The 19131-nt window shown below is 40.0% G+C and overlaps 1 protein-coding gene across 5 annotated transcripts in view; it reads left to right on the plus strand.

Annotated features, from left to right (window-relative positions):
* Positions 1 to 19131, plus strand: part of Znf148 (zinc finger protein 148) — a 128596-nt gene that overhangs the window by 45753 nt on the left and 63712 nt on the right. For 4 of the 5 annotated variants that reach the window (XM_052740378.1, XM_052740379.1, XM_052740380.1 and 1 more), the window contains 3 exons: positions 369 to 450; positions 6884 to 7019; positions 13793 to 14141. In XM_052740378.1, coding sequence (XP_052596338.1) covers positions 13809 to 14141 — 333 coding nt within the window. In that variant the 5' untranslated portion in view covers positions 369 to 450; positions 6884 to 7019; positions 13793 to 13808. The remainder of the gene's footprint in view (positions 1 to 368; positions 451 to 6883; positions 7020 to 13792; positions 14142 to 19131) is intronic. The other variant, XM_052740383.1, reaches the window with a different exon arrangement.

The following is a 19131-nucleotide window of genomic DNA, read 5'->3' on the forward strand; positions in this document are numbered from 1 at the left end:
TTTGAGACGTTTTCCCAGGTTGCTGTGACCCTCCTGCTCTAGTCTCTTTGTATCAGCAACACATTTGTGGGTTTTTTTCTTTCTCTACTTTAAAATGATTCAAAATTAGTGTCCTAACTTCCAAGACATCTTAATCCTTAACTAGAAGTTTGAAAAAGTGTAACTTATCATCTTTGATAATCAGTTAGTACTGATGGGCCTTTGTAGTTGAAGCACTAGTTTTGAATTATGTTTAATCCAATAGCATCTACTTATGAAAAGAATTTTGTTAGATTTTTCATATTTAGTTAGAACTCTTTTGCCTAGCTGTAAGAATGTGTTTAATTTGATTCTTTTGGGTGACTGACTTGTATTTTTATACTTTACAGAATAGAAGAGAAGAATCAGTGGCTTGGAAATTGAGCCAAGTGACCTGGCGGGATGGGCATTTGCCTGACACATTTTATAGAGGTAATCCAGCAGTGTTTTGTCTCGGCTCTCGTTTTTACAGAAGAAGTTGTCCTCAGCCTTGCACAGCTACTCTTCGATCCCTGGATAGCCCCGTTCTACTGCTTAGGCATAACAGAAGCTTTAAAGAACAGCAGGCCAGTGCTGTATCTTCTGCGCAACTGTACACAGAAGAGAGTTAGTGTACTGACTTGGAAGGTTAAGCCCATTGGCTTTTCATTTAACCAGATTGCTTTTTTAGCCCCCAATTCCTTTATGTTAGGAGGACAGTTGATCCTTTTCCTTCTTTGTAGCCTATCTTGGTGTTTGTATTAAACCTGTGTCTTTATCGGACAACATAAAAGAAAGGGAAATATTTAACACGGTATTTGTATATCTGCCAGTAGCACTTATTATTATTGTTATTATTTTTTTAAAGACACTGTTTCTCTATATGGCCCTGATTGTCTTGGAACTTGCTTTGTAGACCAGGCTAGCCTCGAACTCAGATCCGCCTGTCTCTGCTGGGATTAAAGGTGTGCACCACACATGGCTTGTTACATGTCAGTTATTAATGGTCATAAGAATTTTAAAGTTGTATTATGAATTTTTAAATTTGTTTTGAGAATTCTTTTAGAACTTGAGGATTGAAAATCTTACCAGTTTTGATGACCATATTTTAGGGTTTTCTTCTTTATCCATGTCTTCTGGCAAATGTAGTACCTGCTTCTTATAGCCCCCTTACCTAGGTTTCCTTGTAAGCAGTAGAGATTGCCACAGTGTTAAAAACAAACAAACAGAAAAATGATCTCCTTTCTATTCTTTATTAATATTGTATATTCTCCCAGACACCTCTCTGGATACACAAGTACCTATTTACTCCCCCAAAATTATTTATTTATTTATTCATTTGTTTGTTTATTTACTTATTTATTTGTTTTCGAAACAGGGTTTCTCTGTGAAACAGTCCTGGCTATCCTGGATCTTACTCTGTAGACCAGGCTGGCCTCGAACTCAACAGAGATCCGCTTGGCTCTGCCTCCCGAGTCCTGGGATTAAAGGCGTTCGCCACCACCGCCCGGCATAGTTATTTAGGTTTTCAGAGTTTTTTGTGTAGTGCAAATTCTTGGACATATCTTTGTACATATTTTTAATGTACCTACAGTTTAAATTCCTTTTATAAGCATTTTTTTCCCATTTGTGCATGTGTCTGTCTGTATGAATATTCTAGCCTGCAGGTCTGTCTATGTGAGCACACTAGCCCAAAGGTCTGTCTGTGTGAGCACACTAGCCCAAAGGTCTGTCTGTGTGAGCACACTAGCCCTCAGGTGCTTACGCTTCTCCTGTATACAAGCCCAGAGGCCAGAAGATGACAATCAGTATTCCTGTTTATCACTCCTCACTTCCTTTGTTCTCTTTCTTTTTTTTTTAAATTAGTTAATTATTTTTATGTGCATTGCTGTTTTTTGCCATGGGTGTTGGATCCCTTGGTACTGGAGTTACAGACAGTCATGAGCTGCCATGTGGGTGCTGGGAATTGAACCTCGGTCCTCCTGAAGAGCAGCCAGTGCTCTTAACCACTGAGCCATCTCTCCAGCCCCACTCCTCACTTCCTTTGAGGTTAGGTCTGTCCTTGAACCTAGGCTTTGTTTGTGTGGGTAGACTGCTGTCTCTAGGACCCTTGGGGCTGGAGTTGCAGGCATTTGAGGGATGCCTGGCTTGTGTAGGTGCTAAACTGTAGTCATCATGGTTTTGGAATAAGCACTTTTAACTGCTCAGTCATCTCTCCAACCTCTACTGCTTTAATTTTAAAAGGGAAAATTGTTGGGTCAAAGAGTGGTGGATGATTGACAGCTTGGATGAGTGTGTACCTCTATAGTGTATGCCCAGTACTACTGGTTATCAGTGTGAGCACTGGTTTATCTCTTTGACAACACTAGCAAATGATTTATTTGTCGGGTTTTTTTTGGGGGGGGTGGTGTTGCGGGTCCTTTTATACTTTCTTTTTTTGTATATTTGTGTATTAGGGGTAGGGTCCTTGTCATTATGTTAGGAAAATTATTTTTACTTAGTATTTGCTTTTCTTGTGATTTTGGTTAGATTTCAGTCCTATAGAAGCTTATTTTTTTCTACATTGTTAGATATTTCTTATCCTTCTTGGCTCTGGTAAATGTAGAGTAGAGAATTCTGCATAAACTTGAAGAGATTGTCATCCTTGAGTATATGACTGTACTTTCCCCTCTACATTATAATTTCTGAGAATGACTCAAATTCCCAACTTGCCCTAGTTTGACATGCTTTTTCTCTTTTGGTGGTGTAAAATAGTTGTGTATAATACTCGTAGTTTTAGATTTAGTAAATTGTGGTACTTAAAAAGTCTACCGTAGATCATAAAAGTAGATACATAGAAAATGTAGTACATGGGCTACCCATAATGATGTACACCTGTATTCCAGGACTTGGGATGTGGAGGCAGGAGCAGGGCTTGTTCAAGACTAGCTTTGGATACATGGTAAATTTGAGGTCAGGGTAAGCTACTTGAGACCATGTCTAAGAAAAAGGAGAAAACTTAACAAATAAGTTTAATGTTTAAAAAATGTAGAAAAGAAAATAATAACCTACAAGGCTTCCTTGGCTGATCCGTCTGCGTTTGTGGTTGTGGCCACGACTGCTCCCGCGGCCCCCGCCAAGGCAATGTCAAGGAAGAATTGGAAGAGTGGTGAGGAGATGGAATTTTGTCTCTCTGACTAATCCCTCCGAAGCACCCATCTCAAGCAGCTTTGTTTGAACAACATGGGAAGAAAAGCTCTCTTCTTCACAAACAAACAAAGGAAACGAGTTGCTTGGTAACAAGTCGGATAGTTGGCTTATCCTGGAAAAATGGAGTGCTGGATCTTTGCATTGGTTGCTTATATGAAGATATCCATAAATTCAGATTTTATTTTTGTTTATTTCTTTGAGACAGGGTCTCACCATGTAGCCCTGGCTGAACTCGCTGTGTAGACCAGGCTGTCTTCGACTCATAGAATTCTGCCTGCCTCTTCCTCCCGAGTACTGGGATTGAAGGTGTGTGCTTCCATGTCTAACTCATAAATTCAGATTTTAAACAATTGAAGTTACAAAAAGTAATAGTACCTTTATTTATCTAATTAAAATTCATATGGTTGGAGAACATACTTTGTAGGAGTTGAGTCCTTTCAATTTTACTGAGGCTGTCTTACTGGTTAGTATAGTGTCTGTATTGGAGAATGTCTTACGCTTTGGCGGATAGTCTGCTGGAAATTGTTAACAGTGTGGTTTCTACTGGAGAGTATGTTCAGAAGCAATATCCTCTCTTTCTGTCCAGCTCCCTGCTGTGAGTCTGTGATTCCACCATCTTCTAACTTCTGTTGTTATGGTTGGAAGTTAATCATTGATCTTCTTGATAGTTGTATTAGTTACTGTTGCTGTGATAAAACACCATGACCAAAGCCACTTAAAAAAGAAGACATTTAATTGGGCTTATGGTTTTAGAGGGTTAGAATCCATGATGGTGGAGCAAACACATGGAGGCAGGAAGAGCTGACAGCTCACATCTCCAACAGCAAGCAGGAGGCAGAGAATACACTGGGAATGGCTTACTCTGAAACCTCAAAGCCTGCCCCCAGCAGCATGTCTCTCCCAACAAGGCCACACCTCCTAATCTTCCCAAACAGTTCTGCCAACTGGGGACCAAGTATTCAAATGTGAGCCTATGGGCCATTCTCATTCAGACCACCACAGTGGGTTCCTGCACACACTGCCTTTTTCCTCCATTTGAGATCCTTTTCTCCTTGTGTTTACTTTCAATGGTTTTATTTTGATGGACCCAGGAATAGGCCTTTTTGTATCTATTGCAATAGACATTCATTGAGCTTGGATTTGTAAGCTTATTTCCGTTTTATTAAATTTTACTTCTTTTTCTCTTTCATCCTTAAGACATACTGGTAAGCAGGATGTTGGTTCACATACCTCTGGGGCTCTTTTCTTCATTTTTTTCTTCTCTGTATTTAATTGAGTAATTTTCTTTCCCTCCCTCCCTCCCTCTTTCCCTCCCTCCCTCCCTTTCTTCCTTCTGTTCTTTTTTTTTTTTTAATAAAGATTAACGTGCTACATTTATTTATTTGTTTATTCTTGTTTGTGCAGGGGGTTGCATGTATGGAAGGCATGGCAATTTGTAGGAGTTGGCTCTCTCCTTCCACTCAGCTCATCAGGCTTGGCAGCAAGCACCCCTACCCACTGAGCAATCTGGTCAACCCTAATTGGGTAATTTCTGTAGATGTACATTTAAGGCTACTGGTTTTATTTTTATTTATTTATTTTTTGCAGTTGTGAATTTGTTTTTGAATACTTGGCATACGTTTTTGTATTTCAATAACCATATTCTTCAACCCCCAGATTTCCATTAGGATCTTTGAAATAATTTCTTTGCTTTATTGAGAATTTTACTTGGTAGCTGATTGTTTTCATAGTTAAAGTTGAAACATGAATTAAGTTCATTTGACTTAATGTTTTGAAATCTTTTTTTTAAACTAACCCATAAGGGCACTTAGAAACACTTTATATTACCTGTTGCTTTTGATGAGTATGTATGTCCCTGCCTGCCTGCCTGCCTTCCTTACTGCTTTTTTGAGACAGTCTTTCTATGTAGCTCTGGTTGTCCTGGCACTGGATATATAGACCAGGCTGGCTTTGAACTCCCAGAGATCTGCCTGCCTCTGCCTCCCAAGTGCTGGGGTAAAGGGTATGAGCTGCCACCCCTGGCTTGTGTTACTGTTTTCTGGTTCATACTGGGGTGAATCTAGACCTCAGTAGAAACTCTGCAAGTACTCTACTCTGGACCCAGTGGTATAGTTAGATTGGCTGTTATTTTTAAGTATCTTATGACTGTTGAAAGTGAGTATTTTGCATGATGTATGTTATGCACACATACATAAGATTGCAAGTCTAGATTGTTGTTCCTTTTAGTGTTGTTATATGTGGCGACAGTTCCACTGAAGAGAGAGGGTTTTATTTTGTACATTTTTTTGCTTTAGGAAAAATAAGCATAAATATCCAGGAAAATTTAGGAATGGAATACTAAGTATGAAGAGGTCTGTCTTTTAATTTTCAGAGCTTATAGAAATTTCAGAAGTTTCTCTTTTATTTGTTATAACAAGCCTCACCATAGCCCTGGCTGGGCTGGAACTCGTGTGTGTGTGTGTGTGTGTGTGTGTGTGTGTGTGTGTGTGTGTGTGTGTGTGTGTGTGTGTGTGTGTGTGTGGTGGTGTGTGTGTATATATATATATATAAAAAATCCTCAAACTCAGAGAGATCACCTGCCTCTGTTTCCTGAATGCTGGGAATTACTATTGTTCTTGCTTTAAGTGGGCAAGACCATTCTTTGTGCTGTGGTAAACATGTACAGTCATAAGCTGTTTTGTAAATCCAATGCACACTGTCCATGGACTCTCTGAGTTAGGAAATTTCATAGTCATTAGTTTGATACTTTGCTCAGAAGTACTGCTGTCAGAAAGATTCCTTGTGAATAGCCTGTGCTCTTTGGTGTTGGTTATATTGCACATTTTTTGAATGATTATTTTCATCAGTTTTTTTTCATCTAAGATTACCCTGAAGATCAAATTTGTATATCTAGATGCTTATATGATTTTAAGATGGTACTCTTTCTATTGTGAATACACACACTACTTGTGCTTGATATTTTTGAGACCTACATTTGTGTACTTCTCTTTCACTTCAGACTTCTTTTTTTTTTTTTTTGAGACCAAGCTGGCCTAGAAATCAAAGAGATGTACATACCTCTGCCTTTCTAGTACTGGGGCTAAAGGTGTACACCACCGCATCAGTCCACAGACCTAATAAAGTAGATATGACTAATGTCTTTGTGTGGGTGCTTATTCTTTGTTTTCTATTTTCTTATCTTTTAGTAGAATTTTGATGCACGATTTCATATCTCAGAGTTGTAGATTCCTGATCTAGACAAATTATATCTGCCTAAAATCTTATCCGTCCGTCCATCTGTCCATCCATCCATCCGTCCATCCTCTGTTCATGCACATAACATGTAAGGGAGGGAGAACTTGTAGAGGTCAGAGGACAACTTGCTGGAATCAGTTCCCTTCTTCCATGTGGGTTCCAGGAATGAAACTCAGGACAGTCAGGCTTGATATCAAGCATCTTTACCTGCTGACCCCTCTTTCTGGTCCCAAGGTAAATTATTTCTTAAAAAGCCGGGGTTGTTTCTCATTTCCTATCTGCCACTATTGTATTTTCTCAGTTTCATCCCTACAATACAAGTCAGTGTGTTCTCATTCAGACATGGCTCGTTAGATTCCCAGATCGTCTCTGCAGTGTTCATGGAGTCTGCACATACTGGGTCACAGCATTGGTCCCTCGGAATGTAATAGAGCTTGCTTGTTGTGTATGTGTTTTATTTTAGGAATTGGATGGCACAAGTGACTGAGAGGATCTGGAGAGTTTCTGGAGCCTGGGAAAGGTAGAAACTCAACCATGATTTCTTTCTCAACTCAACAGCATTCCTTTCCTTGAAGTCTTCATTTTTACTTCGGTCTCAGGTAACTTATTTCTCATAATCTTGAAAAAGGACATTCTAGCTATTTATTTTTTAAACTGTATTTTAATTAAGTTATGAATAAGAACAGCACACAGTTTGAGGTAGCCATTCTAACTGTATAGTTCACTGATGTACAGAATTTTGAACTGGTCAAGTGTTCTGAGTGGTTCCTTAAACCCATTGTGTTAAATAAGTTAATTTTTTTAAATATATATAAACTTTTCTGTTGGATGATAGATTTCATGTTGGGTTTGTATAATAGTTTCAGTTTGGATTTTTATATCTGGAGGAGACTTTAATATTTTTCTTTTTTTTTGGTTTTTCGAGACAGGGTTTCTCTGTGTAGCTTTGCGCCTTTTCCTGGAACTCACTTGGTAGCCCAGGCTGGCCTCGAACTCACAGAGATCCGCCTGGCTCTGCCTCCCGAGTGCTGGGATTAAAGGCGTGCGCCACCACCGCCCGGCAATATTTTTCTTAAGAGAGTTTTTATTTTATTTTTTTTTTGTTTGTTTGTTTTTTGAGACAGGGTCTCACTATGTAGCTCTGGCTGTCCTGGAACTCACAGAAATCCGCCTGCCTCTGCCTCCCGAGTGCTTGGATTAAAGGAACGCACACTATGCCTGGATTTCTAAGAGGTTTTTAAAAATAAAACTGATGAATATATTGTGTAATAGTTTATTAAGTGAAATTTAAGTAGTAGTTGTTCTCTTGGTTAATCTTCCTCAACAAAGATTACACTTTTACCCCACTCTCCTAACACTACATTTCCCAGAATGTCTAGAGAAACTTTATACATGAAGAAACTTAGACTATTAATATAAGTGCATCTACCATATATTTTTTGAAATATTGATAGAAATGTAAGTGATGGTTGTCAACTTGTTAGAATCTAGAATTACCTAGAAGCTAAGCCTCTAGGCTTACCAGTAAGGGCTTATCTAGATTAAGGTTAACCTCTGAGAATGTCTGTGGAGATTAATTGATGTGGGGAGAGTCATCGAAATTGTAGATGGGACCATGCCATGAACGGGAATCAACCCATACTGTGTGAAACTCAGCAAGTGAGCTGAGCGCTAGCTAGTGTGCTTCCTTTGTTGTCACTGTGTGACAGTGGATGAAGGGGATTAGCGTAGTCCATCGTAGTCAGTCGCCTGCTGCCTCTACGTCCCCACTGTGAACTGTGAGCCAGAATGAGCCCTTTTTCTCTCGAGTTGCTTTTGTCAGAGTATTTTATCACAACAAAAAGAAAAGAAACTTAGATAACATAGTGCTTTGAATGTGTACACATTTTGTGTTTTCCTGTAGTAAAATAAGCAAGCAGTCTGGTGTAGCATGTATTAGCATATAGAATTGGCTACTGGGGACTGGAGAGATGGCTCAGCGGTTAAGAGCACTGGCTGCTCTTCCAGAGGACTGAGTTCATTCTCAGCACCCACATGGAGGCTCACAGCTATCTATAATAGGATCTGATGCCTTCTTCTGTCATGCAGGCATGCATGCAAGTAAAGCACTCATTTACAAAAATAAATAAATCTTGAGAGAGAGAGAGAAAGAGAATTGGCTACTGTGATAGGTTTATAATCGTAGAAATATAGTTTCATCTACCTGAAAGCTTATTGTAAACTATCTCATGGTTGTATGGAGGGTCCACAGTTGTGATGCTCCAGGGTACTTTTGCTTGGCATTGCTGTGCTTTCTTTGGGGAGTGGGGTTGGGTAAGGTTGTTGAGGATGATTGAGCCTAGAGCATTGTTCATTCTAAGTGCATTATACTCTGTCACTGAGTTATATCCTCAGCCTTTGCTATTCTGAATAAAAAAAAAACAATTATTTTTTTAACTGTGTATGAGCATTTTGCCAGCTTGTGGGTAGATGCACCATGCATGAAGTGCCCATAGAAGCCAGAAGAGGGCAGTGGTTCCCTTGAAACGAGCTACAAATGGTTGTTGGCCTCCATGTGGCTGCTGGGAATCCAACCCAGGTTTTTTAATAGCAGTAAGTGCTCTTACCCCCTGGAGCATCTCTCCAGTCCCTGTTAATAATGTTTAGATTCCACCCATTGAGTGTGGTTACTATAATGCCTGCCAGTGGAGAAAAGAAAACTGAGGAGCACTTTGCAATTTATTATTTTATTTTATGTGTATGGATGTTTTACCTGCATGTGTAGCTGTAATCCATGTGCTTGCCTGGTGCCTGCAGAGGGTGTCAGATCTCCTAGAACTGGAGTTACAGATGGTTGGGAGCTGATGTATGGATGCTAGGAATTGAAACCAGGTTCTCTGAAAGATCAGTCAGTGCTTTTAACTGCTAAACCATCTCCAGCTGCCTTTTGCTTTGTTTTTAAAGGAATTGTATGTATCTCTTCCACTTATATCCCCCTGGCTATACCTTTGTTATTTGACCACCGCCTGCAAGGGAGGCTGGGCAATAAGTTTTGTCTTGGCAGCTGTGGGCCATAAAATTTAAAGTTCTCTTTTGTTGTTATTTATTGTTATGAGTGTTTTGCCTTTGTGTATATATGTGCATCATGTGCATGCCTACTGCCTATAGAGCTCAGAAGATGGAGTCAGATTCCCTGGAACTAGAGTTACAGATGGTTGTGAGCCACTGTGTGGGTGCTGAGAATCAAACCCAGGTCCTCCATAAGGGGAGCTGTGTTTTGGTTTTGAGACAAGGTTTCTCCCTGGTTGTCCTGAAACTCACTCTGTAGACCAGACTGGTCTCAAACTCACAGATATCCACCTGCCCTGCCTCCCCAGTGCTAGGATTAAAGGCGTGCGCCACCACCACCTATGTTCTTAACTAATGATCATCTCTCTAGCCCCATCATGTAGCTTATTCTTATTATTAGGTAGAAGACAATAGATTTTGGGTGTGGGTTTGGACAGCCAGCTGTCTGTCACAATAGAGTTTGTGTCAGATTTAATTTTATTAAAAGCAGTAATAAAATTATATTGATTTTAACTAGTTAATGCCTTTTCTGTTCTTAGATAAACCCTGGTCAGTAATCTAGTACATTAAACAAAGCATCAGGTATTAAACATATCTTCATTGTACCTAGGGAAGTTTAAAGAAGTATTTCTCATATCTGTGTTACATAGAATGATGGAGTTCAGTTTTCTAATGGAATCCAGTAGTTTGAGTTTGTGCTGGCAAATGTAATGGGTGCTGTATATAACTAGGGCTCAGGGTGCTTGCCTGATGTGCCACCCCCCCCCCACCTCCTTGATACAGATAAATTATACCTCTTTCTTAAGCAGTTTGAGTTGGCAAAAATGTAATGTTTTAATTTCTCTGTACCACTGTTTTCTGGTTGTGTTGTTTTAGAAGACATTTTGATAAATATTTAGAATATATTATGTGCTTAGATCCTAGGTTTTCCTATTATGTGGGAATATCTACTAACTTTTCCTTAAATATTTATAGATTATTTTTCTGTGGTTAAAAGTAGTCAGTTTTTGTTGGGTAGTGGTGGTTCATGCCTTTAATCCAAACACTCAGGAGGCAGAGCCAGGCGGATCTCTGTGATTTCGAGGCCAGCCTGGTCTACAGAGCAAGATCCAGGAAAGGCACAAAGCTCCACAGAGAAACCCTGTCTCGAAAAACAGAAAAAAAAGAAAAAAGAAGAAAAGTCAGTTTTTATCTAAGTTTTTATGTACAAAATAGAGACCCTTACCGTGAAAAATCTAATTAATAATTTTATTAATAGCTGTTAAAATTATGTTTATTTCTTTAGTACCTTTTGCTGCTGCTGGCACTGATCAGAAAGACCATTTTGTCTTGTTGCCATTATGAGCATGGCTCTTATAGGCTGTTTTGAAATATTAACACTTAAAAATGTAGTTTTCAAGAAAGACTTTATAACATGCAAAATGGTATTTATACAAAGATGTATCTGAGAGCTGGGCACAGTGTCATGCCTGTAATTCCAGTACTTGGAAGGCTGAGGCAGGAGGATTGCTGAGTTCAGGACCAAACTGGGTTGCAGAGTAAAGACTGTTTCAAAAAACCAAAATAAAAAACAAAAAGTCTTATTTGAAATGTATCTGAATATAGACTATGATTAGACAAGAAATATTTTGCTTTTTCAATGAAAAATAAGCAATTTTGGGTAGATCAAAACTGTATTTTTGAAGGGTGTGAGAGTATAGCAAATTTGTTAGGAATGAAGTGGAAATTAGCCAAGGTTCATTCTGGTATTGATAGGGGTTTCTTCATTTCACCAAATGTGATACCATGAGGCTTATATGCTACGTACACGCACACGCACACGCACATCCACATACATATGCATTTTGTTGTTTTGGGAGACAGGGTCTTGCTCTGTTCACCAGGCTGGCAGTAAACTTGTGGTGGCCCTCTTGCCTCTGCATCCCATGTGCTCCAGTGTAGTCCTGCAGCCCCACAACCAGCCAGCTGCTTGATACTTGTATTTCTCAAGTTATGTTTATAATGAGATTTCTCTCTGGTTTGTAAACAGAGTAGAACTATGAATAACCAGGTTAATGTCACTGAATTCTTCCAAATAAACAAGGATTTGGTCAATATGTTTTGGTTCAGAAGTCATTTGTGAGGTCTGCGGATAAATGCTTACCTCGCATGCACACACCTCTGGGTTCTATCCCTAGCACCTTGGTGGTTGGCCAGAGAAATAATTGATTTTCAGAATAAGTACCTTTGAGTGTCTGCCTAAAGAGAAATTTCTTTTTAGACCTAGTGGGTTCTGGTGTAAGGGTGACATATTGTTGACCGTTGGAGAATAATATTCTTAAGTTGAAAATTATTCTTTTCATAGAAAATAAAATGATATTTAGGTTCCTAAGCTTGCCCACCATATTCTGTTTTGATTCATAATGTACATTTGAAGTTCCATATTTATCAGTGACAGAGAATAGGAAATAATGTTACTACCAAGGGATGATGTCCTTACTTCCTCCAGCTAGGTCTCGTTGCTTTAAACTTAAAGAATCTCTCCAAGCACCACCCCCATTGAGGTATCAACCTTTTTTTTTTTTTTTTTTTTTTTTTTTTTTGGTTTTTCGAGACAGGGTTTCTCTGTGCAGCTTTGCGCCTTTCCTGGGACTCACTTGGTAGCCCAGGCTGGCCTCGAACTCACAGAGATCCGCCTGGCTCTGCCTCCCGAATGCTGGGATTAAAGGCGTGCGCCACCACCGCCCGGCTGAGATATCAACCTTTTTAATAAATAAGCCTCTTAGGGTAGGGGGAGCAATTCATAGTCAGACCAAATATTAGGTCAGTTTCCCGGGCAGTGGTGGCGCATGCCTTTAATCCCAGCACTCAGAGACAGAGGCAAGTGGATCTCTGTGAGTTCGAGACCAGCCTGGTCTACAGAGTGAGTTCTAGGACAGCAAGGGCTACATAGAGAAACCCTGTCTTGGGTTAGGATTGGGGGGGGCTACACGCAGTTTTTCTTTTGATATATGTTTCCAAAGCTTACTTTAAAGTTTGATCCGTGATCATTGATACCAAAGTATTGTCTGATACTGCAGGAAAACTGTGTCCAACACAATTTGTAGTTATCCAATTTAAGTCTAAATATTTGACTTAATTTTGGATTGTAGGAGTAAGAGTGGGTGAGAGTCTTTTCATCGTGGCATCTAATTGTTTTCAGGAAGACTTTTGAAGAGGCCAGGTCTGTTTTCTCCTTGGACTGTTTGTCCTGATTTGTAGTTTACCCGCTTCTTTGAAACTTGCTGTTTTCCTGTTCTGAGACTCTTACTGAATTACTCTACTTCCTCCACCCCAAATACCCTTCGTCTCTGAAGTGCGTCCTTAATTCTTGTGTTTCAGCTTGATGTTCTGTTTCATTAGTTTGTTTGTTTGCGCCCCCCCCCCCCCCGAACTAATACAAGTACAGGAACATAATTCTCAATTGCTGATCAAAACTGGCAGCTAAGATCCTCTTCTACAGAGAAACATTGGACTAGAGTAGCAATATCAGCTGGATGCTTTTCTGTTGATAAAACTCAAAAACGAAAACTGACTTCCCCTAAACCACTTACTTTAAGTTGGTCTTTTTAAATTTCTTTTTATATCTTCCATATTTTCTAAAACTCCCAAGTTGTATGTTTTGAACAGTGGTGTATGTGACAGCAGTAAATGTAGTAAAGGTCTCTCGTTTGTATGTGAGTTCCTGTGAGGGGGAACTTTCCACATTAAGAGAATAGTAGGTAATTTAGAAATAAAACACATTTGCAAGGATTTCCAAAGATTGGCCAGAATGGTCCACTTTTGGCCCTTTACACAGCTACTTAGTTGTCTGGTAGCTTCTTCTCTAAGAAATGTGTACAGCAGAGTGTGAAGACACAAGCTGGAAAGGATTGGCCTCTAAGAGGTTGTTTGCTCTGTGAAGATTTTGAAAAGTAAAATCAAATGTTGCTCTTTGTTATCACATGTCCTCCAGCCTGATGACATCCGGTACCGGGGAAGGCAAGACATTTTACATTTCATGACACCATAATTAAGATGTTGAAATCTGAAGGTTCTTGAACTGAAGCTATAAATGCTTCCTCTAGTCTATTTTGTGTAAGGTTCATTTTCAGTAATGAAATACATTAGGATTATGCTTTAATTTCAAAGTGAAAACTCATTTTACTTTTCTAGCCTCTGGAAGTCAATCTTGGTAACTATATGAATTAGATGAGTAAAAATTTTCTATTTGAGTGTATACCTTTTATAATTTGAATTAAAAATCTACCAAGTGAGACATATAAACTAATTTGTCATACTTTGTTGCCAAACTTGGTCTTTCTAGGCAGTTATACTTAAGCATGAACATTGACGACAGACTGGAAGGATTGTTTCTTAAATGTGGCGGCATAGACGAAATGCAGTCTTCCAGGGCAACGGTTGGAATGGGTGGAGTGTCTGGCCAGTCCACCGTGTCTGGAGAACTGCAGGAGTCAGTACTTCAAGATCGAAGTTTGCCTCACCAGGAGATCCTGGCTGCAGATGAAGTGCTACAAGAGAGTGAAATGAGGCAACAGGACATGATATCGCACGATGAACTCATGGTCCATGAGGAGACAGTGAAAAATGATGAGGAGCAGATGGAAACACATGAGCGCCTTCCTCAAGGGCTTCAGTATGCACTTAACGTCCCTGTAAGTACTAACTGTCTAAGACATTGAACTAAACTAGAAGGGTTGATACTGGAGTCACCAAAGAAATCACAAAGTTTAAAGACTAATCGTTTTTTTAGTAGACCATCTAAGCTGTGGACAGCTATCAGATTTGAAAGGCAGAATTTTATGTGTCATTATTTTAGAAATCTATCTTCTCCAACAATTTTTTTTTTTTTTTTTGGTCACGGTTATGTGTACTGGATTTTAAGTACTTGCTTTTGAAAGACGTTGAGTTTATTAGCATTTGGGTTTTGTTGTTTATTTTGGTTTTTCAAGACTGGGTTTCTCTGTGTAGATCAGGCTGGCCTTGAACTCACAGAGATCTTCCTGACTCTGTGTTAGGATTAGAAGGGTGCACCACCACCAGGCCTAGCATCTGTGTTCTTAAAGAGCATAGAGTCTGAACCTTAAACGTGTTTAGAGAAAGGTCGCACTCTGGGGTGTTTGTGCATCCTGTTCCTGCCCTTTTCTTGTGTGCTGTTACAATTGACCCCAGGGCTTCATGTGCACTAAGAACAATGCACTGCCGCTCGCTTTCATTTTTCCAGATGCCCCATTGTGCCTTTGTACACACTTGGTTGAATTCTGTCTTTGGAAACTGACCGTATCAACCCTTTACTCTTCCCTGTCCTAGACAGGGCTTGGCACTGAAGGTGTTCTCTTTGGCTTTTTGTTTTTTGGTTGATATTTGTTTGTTTGCTTGTTTGTGGCAAACTGTCACTATATAGCCTAGGATGGCCTGGAATTTGCTGTGTGGACCAGGCCATCCTTAAATTTTCTGACATCTTCCTGCCTCTGCCTCCTTAGATAATCATTTTTAGGCATCTGTCTTTCTTGTCTTCTTCCACCTTTATATTTATTTATATTTTGTTTGTTTTGATGAAAAGTCTTGCTGTATAGCCCAGGCTAGCCTCAAATTCATTGACAGTCCTCTTGCTTCAGCTTTCCACCACGCCCAGCTGTCTGCTTTATTTTACGCAGTGATGAGTCAAACCAGAGCCGTCCGTATTCTTAGTCTTAGCTCTTCCCCATTGGTGCTGGATCCTGAGGGTCTTTCCCCTGTGTTACTAATGCTGTACTCTTTCTTCGCTTGAGGATCATCATGCCCTGCCTGAATATTTACATTAGCCATAGCTCCTTGCTGTTTTTAGCATAGATAGTGCTTCTTCATCACCAGCCTGCCACTTCTACGGCCTCGAGGTTGGGCCCTGAAATGGAGACTTGTGATGGATTCTAGATGGCAGTAGTTTTGTCTGCTTTTTGCTGGATCCCAGGGGTTGAAACATGGTGTAAACAACTGGATAACCATTCACAGCTATGCATATGTGCATCAACTTGTCCCTGCTCAATTGCACAGGCCCCTTTACAATGGATTACATGAATTGGTGTTTGAGTGTTGGGCCAGTTGTGCATGCCTTTAATGAATCCTTGTCTAATTCGTTTTATACATTATCAGATTTGATTTGATAATACTTTATTTTTCCAACTTATGAGAAAGAGTGTTCTGTAATTTTCTTTGCCTGGATGTCATTGTTTAGTTTTGATGTTTGGTATTGCAAAGCTTAGAATGAGTTAGGAACTAGTCTCTGTTCTTGTTTGTTGGAAAAGAGGAGAGAGTTGATTCATATCCCCCTTACATGCTTTGCTAAAATTCATCAGGATCTGGTGCTTTCTATTTTGGAAGACTTAGAAAATCTTTGACAAATTCTCTTTTATAGATGTGGGTCTAATCAGATCATCTATTTCTTCTATGAGTCTTGGCAGTTTGTTTCAAGAAACTGGTCAATTCTGTCACCTTTTTCCAGGTTTTGGACACAAAACTGTTTGCAGTTTTCTTTTCTTACCCTTTCAATGCACATGGAGTTGCTTCTTCCTCTTTGATCTCAGTAGTGGTTTTGTTTCCTTAGCCTGGCTGTAGGCGTGTGTTTCTTGTTTAGTTACCACCTTTACCATTCTTACATTTACAGTTGAGGAGTGCTGAACTGTATTTGCAGTGTCGCTAGAGCTTCCTTACCTTGTAAAACTGACACTCTGTCTGTTGTACTGCTCTGCGTCACCTCCCTCCAGAAGTGGCTTACTGATTTTATTGATATCTTTAAGAAACTTTTTTTTTTTTTTTGGTTTTTCGAGACAGGATTTCTCTGTGTAGCTTTGCGCCTTTCCTGGAACTCGCTTTGGAGACCAGGCTGGCCTCGAACTCACAGAGATCCGCCTGGCTCTGCCTCCCGAGTGCTGGGATTAAAGGCGTGCGCTGCCACCACCGCCCAGCCTAAGAAACTTTTTTATTTCATTGTCTTTTCCTTCTGTTGATTTACTGGTTTTTTGTTTGTTTGTTTGTTTTACTTTTGATTATGTGTACATCTGTGTGTGTGTGTGTGTGTGTGTGTGTGTGTGTGTGTGTGTGTGTATGCATGTGAGTGTGGGTCACTGTAGAGACCACAAGAGGGCCTCTGATGCCCTGGAGCTGGAGTTACAGGTGATGGCAAGTCATCTGATATGGGTGCTGGGAACTGAACTCAGATCCTCTAGAAAAACAGCAAGTGTGGTCAACCACGGAGCCATCTCTCCTGCCCCGGATTTTCTGTTTTTAATTCACTGATTTTTTTTGTTGTAATTTTTAGGGGGTGTGTGTGTGTGTGTGCGCGCGCGCATACGGAAGTCGTGACAACTTGTAGGAATTTATTCTCTTGTTTCACTCTGTGGGGCCTGGGGATTGAACTCAGGTCTTCAAACATGGCAGCAGGTGCCTTTCCTGGTAGAGCCTTCTCACTGGCCCTGGTCTTCCTTTGAATGGAATCAGGTTATTGATTTTTTTGGTTTTTCGAGACAGGGTTTCTCTGTGTAGCTTTGCGCCTTTCCTGGAAATCACTCCTTAGCCCAGGCTGGCCTCGAACTCACAGAGATCCGCCTGCCTCTGACTCCTGAGTGCTGGGATTAAAGGCGTGTGCCACCACCGCCCGGCCCAGGTTATTGATTTTAGGAGCTTCCATCCTGCTGTGCATCCCTCTGAGTGCTGCTTTGCGTCACACACACACTTTGATGTTGAAGTTTACAGGTTCTCTTTCCTTCTTTCTTCATAGCTTTGATTTCTTTGAACTGTGTTTTATTGAGAAGTGCATAGTTTAATTGCCAAGTATTTGATGGAGGGATATTTTCTACTTTTTTTTGTTGCTGTTATTTGATTTCCAGTTTTATGTATTGTTGAAGAGTAAATACTGTTTGATTACTGTGTTAAGGTGTCTTATGGGCAGATTGTGGTCTGCCTTGAGGTATTTGAGAAGTACATACATTATACTGTTGGTTGTATCCAGTAGTCAGTAGAGTACAATAACTTTTATTGGACAGGCTATAGCCTGAACCTCCACTGTGTTTTAGTTTCGGTAGTGATCTTTCCAGATGACATACAACTTCTTACCCCCTAGTAAAATGACTTCATTGGCTCCTCATTGCCAGACAGCTAACATGCACTTCTTTCAAAGGTGCTTCCTGCTTCCTGCATCCCCCATATTTTATTCTTTTTTTTTTCTTCTTCTTTTGTTTTTTTGAGACAGGGCTTCTCTGTGTTGTTTTGGAGCCTGTCCTGGATCTCACTTTGTAGACCAGGCTGGCCTTAAACTCACAGGGATCTGCCTGGCTCTGCCTCCCAAGTGCTGGGATTAAAGGCGTGCACCACCGCCTGACCCATATTTCATTCTTAGGAACTCGAGTACATTAGTTCACCAGGTCCACTATGACATCTCGTTTCTTTTGTACATGGTATATTTATGCCTGCAATATTCTTGTTGACATCTTAGCTTTTGAAAGCTTTCTTTGTATGATTTTTATTATGGCCAACTTACTTTGTATTTCTTTGCTTGTAAGATTATTGTTACTCTCCTTAAGGCTTATTTTCTAGGTCTTGCCTTTAAATTTTATGAATTTAAAAAACATTTTTTCGCCGGGCGGTGGTGGCGCACGCCTTTAATCCCAGCACTCGGGAGGCAGAGGCCGGCGGATCTCTGTGAGTTCGAGGCCAGCCTGGGCTACCAAGTGAGTTCCAGGAAAGGCGCAAAGCTATACAGAGAAACCCTGTCTCAAAAAAACCAAAAAAAAAAAAAAAAAAAAAAAAACCAACAACAACAACAAAAACATTTTTTCACTATTTTTGATTATGTATATGTGTCTTTCTTTTTTCAAAACAGGGTCTTTCTCTTTTGTAACTCTGGCTCTCCTGGAACTCACTCTATAGACCAGGCAGGCCTCAACTCACAGAAATCCGCCTGCCTCTGCCTCCCGGATGCTGGAATTAAGGTGTGCGCCACTATGTAAGGGTATATGTGTGTTTCTGTATGTGGAGGCTTCCCTGGAGCTGGAGTTACAGGCAGTTACAGTAAGCAGAGTGCTGAGAACTGAGCTCTGCTTCTTGGCAAGATCAGCACGCATTCTTAATCCCTGAGCCATCTTTCCAGTCCCAAATTTTGTGTTCTAAAAACCTGGGCTATAGGAGGCAACCCAGGTTTTTGAGTGAAGATGCATTTTGTTTTTAATTGAGGAAAGATTTAAATGGGAAAGCTTCTCTCTCTAGTTCAGAGTTCAGATAGCTCCACACATATAATTCAAAACTCATCAAGAGATAACATTTTCATTATTCCAGAAGGTTGCTTTGTAATTTTTCCCATTCATTTACCTCTATAATTGTTAGGATTTTTCCATTAGAGTTTATTGTTGTCTCTCTTGGAAGTTTCATGTAGTGGAATTATATGTCGCTCTCATGTCTGGCTGCTTTGGTGACACATGTTATTAGTTTATATATCCATGTTGACTGAGTGTTAACACTTCATTCTTTTTCCTTGTTGATTAATGTTTTATTGCTTTAATATCTGAACACCCATGGTCTTTCTCTTCCTTGTGTGTGCTTTCTCATTTTAATAAAGCTGTTATTAAATGTATTTATTGTACTTCTCTTTTTCTGCATCTTTGTATGTCTTCT

The sequence above is a fragment of the Peromyscus californicus genome, unplaced genomic scaffold (assembly GCF_007827085.1).
Source record: "Peromyscus californicus insignis strain IS unplaced genomic scaffold, ASM782708v3 Scaffold_16__1_contigs__length_79575227, whole genome shotgun sequence".
NCBI lineage: Eukaryota > Metazoa > Chordata > Mammalia > Rodentia > Cricetidae > Peromyscus > Peromyscus californicus.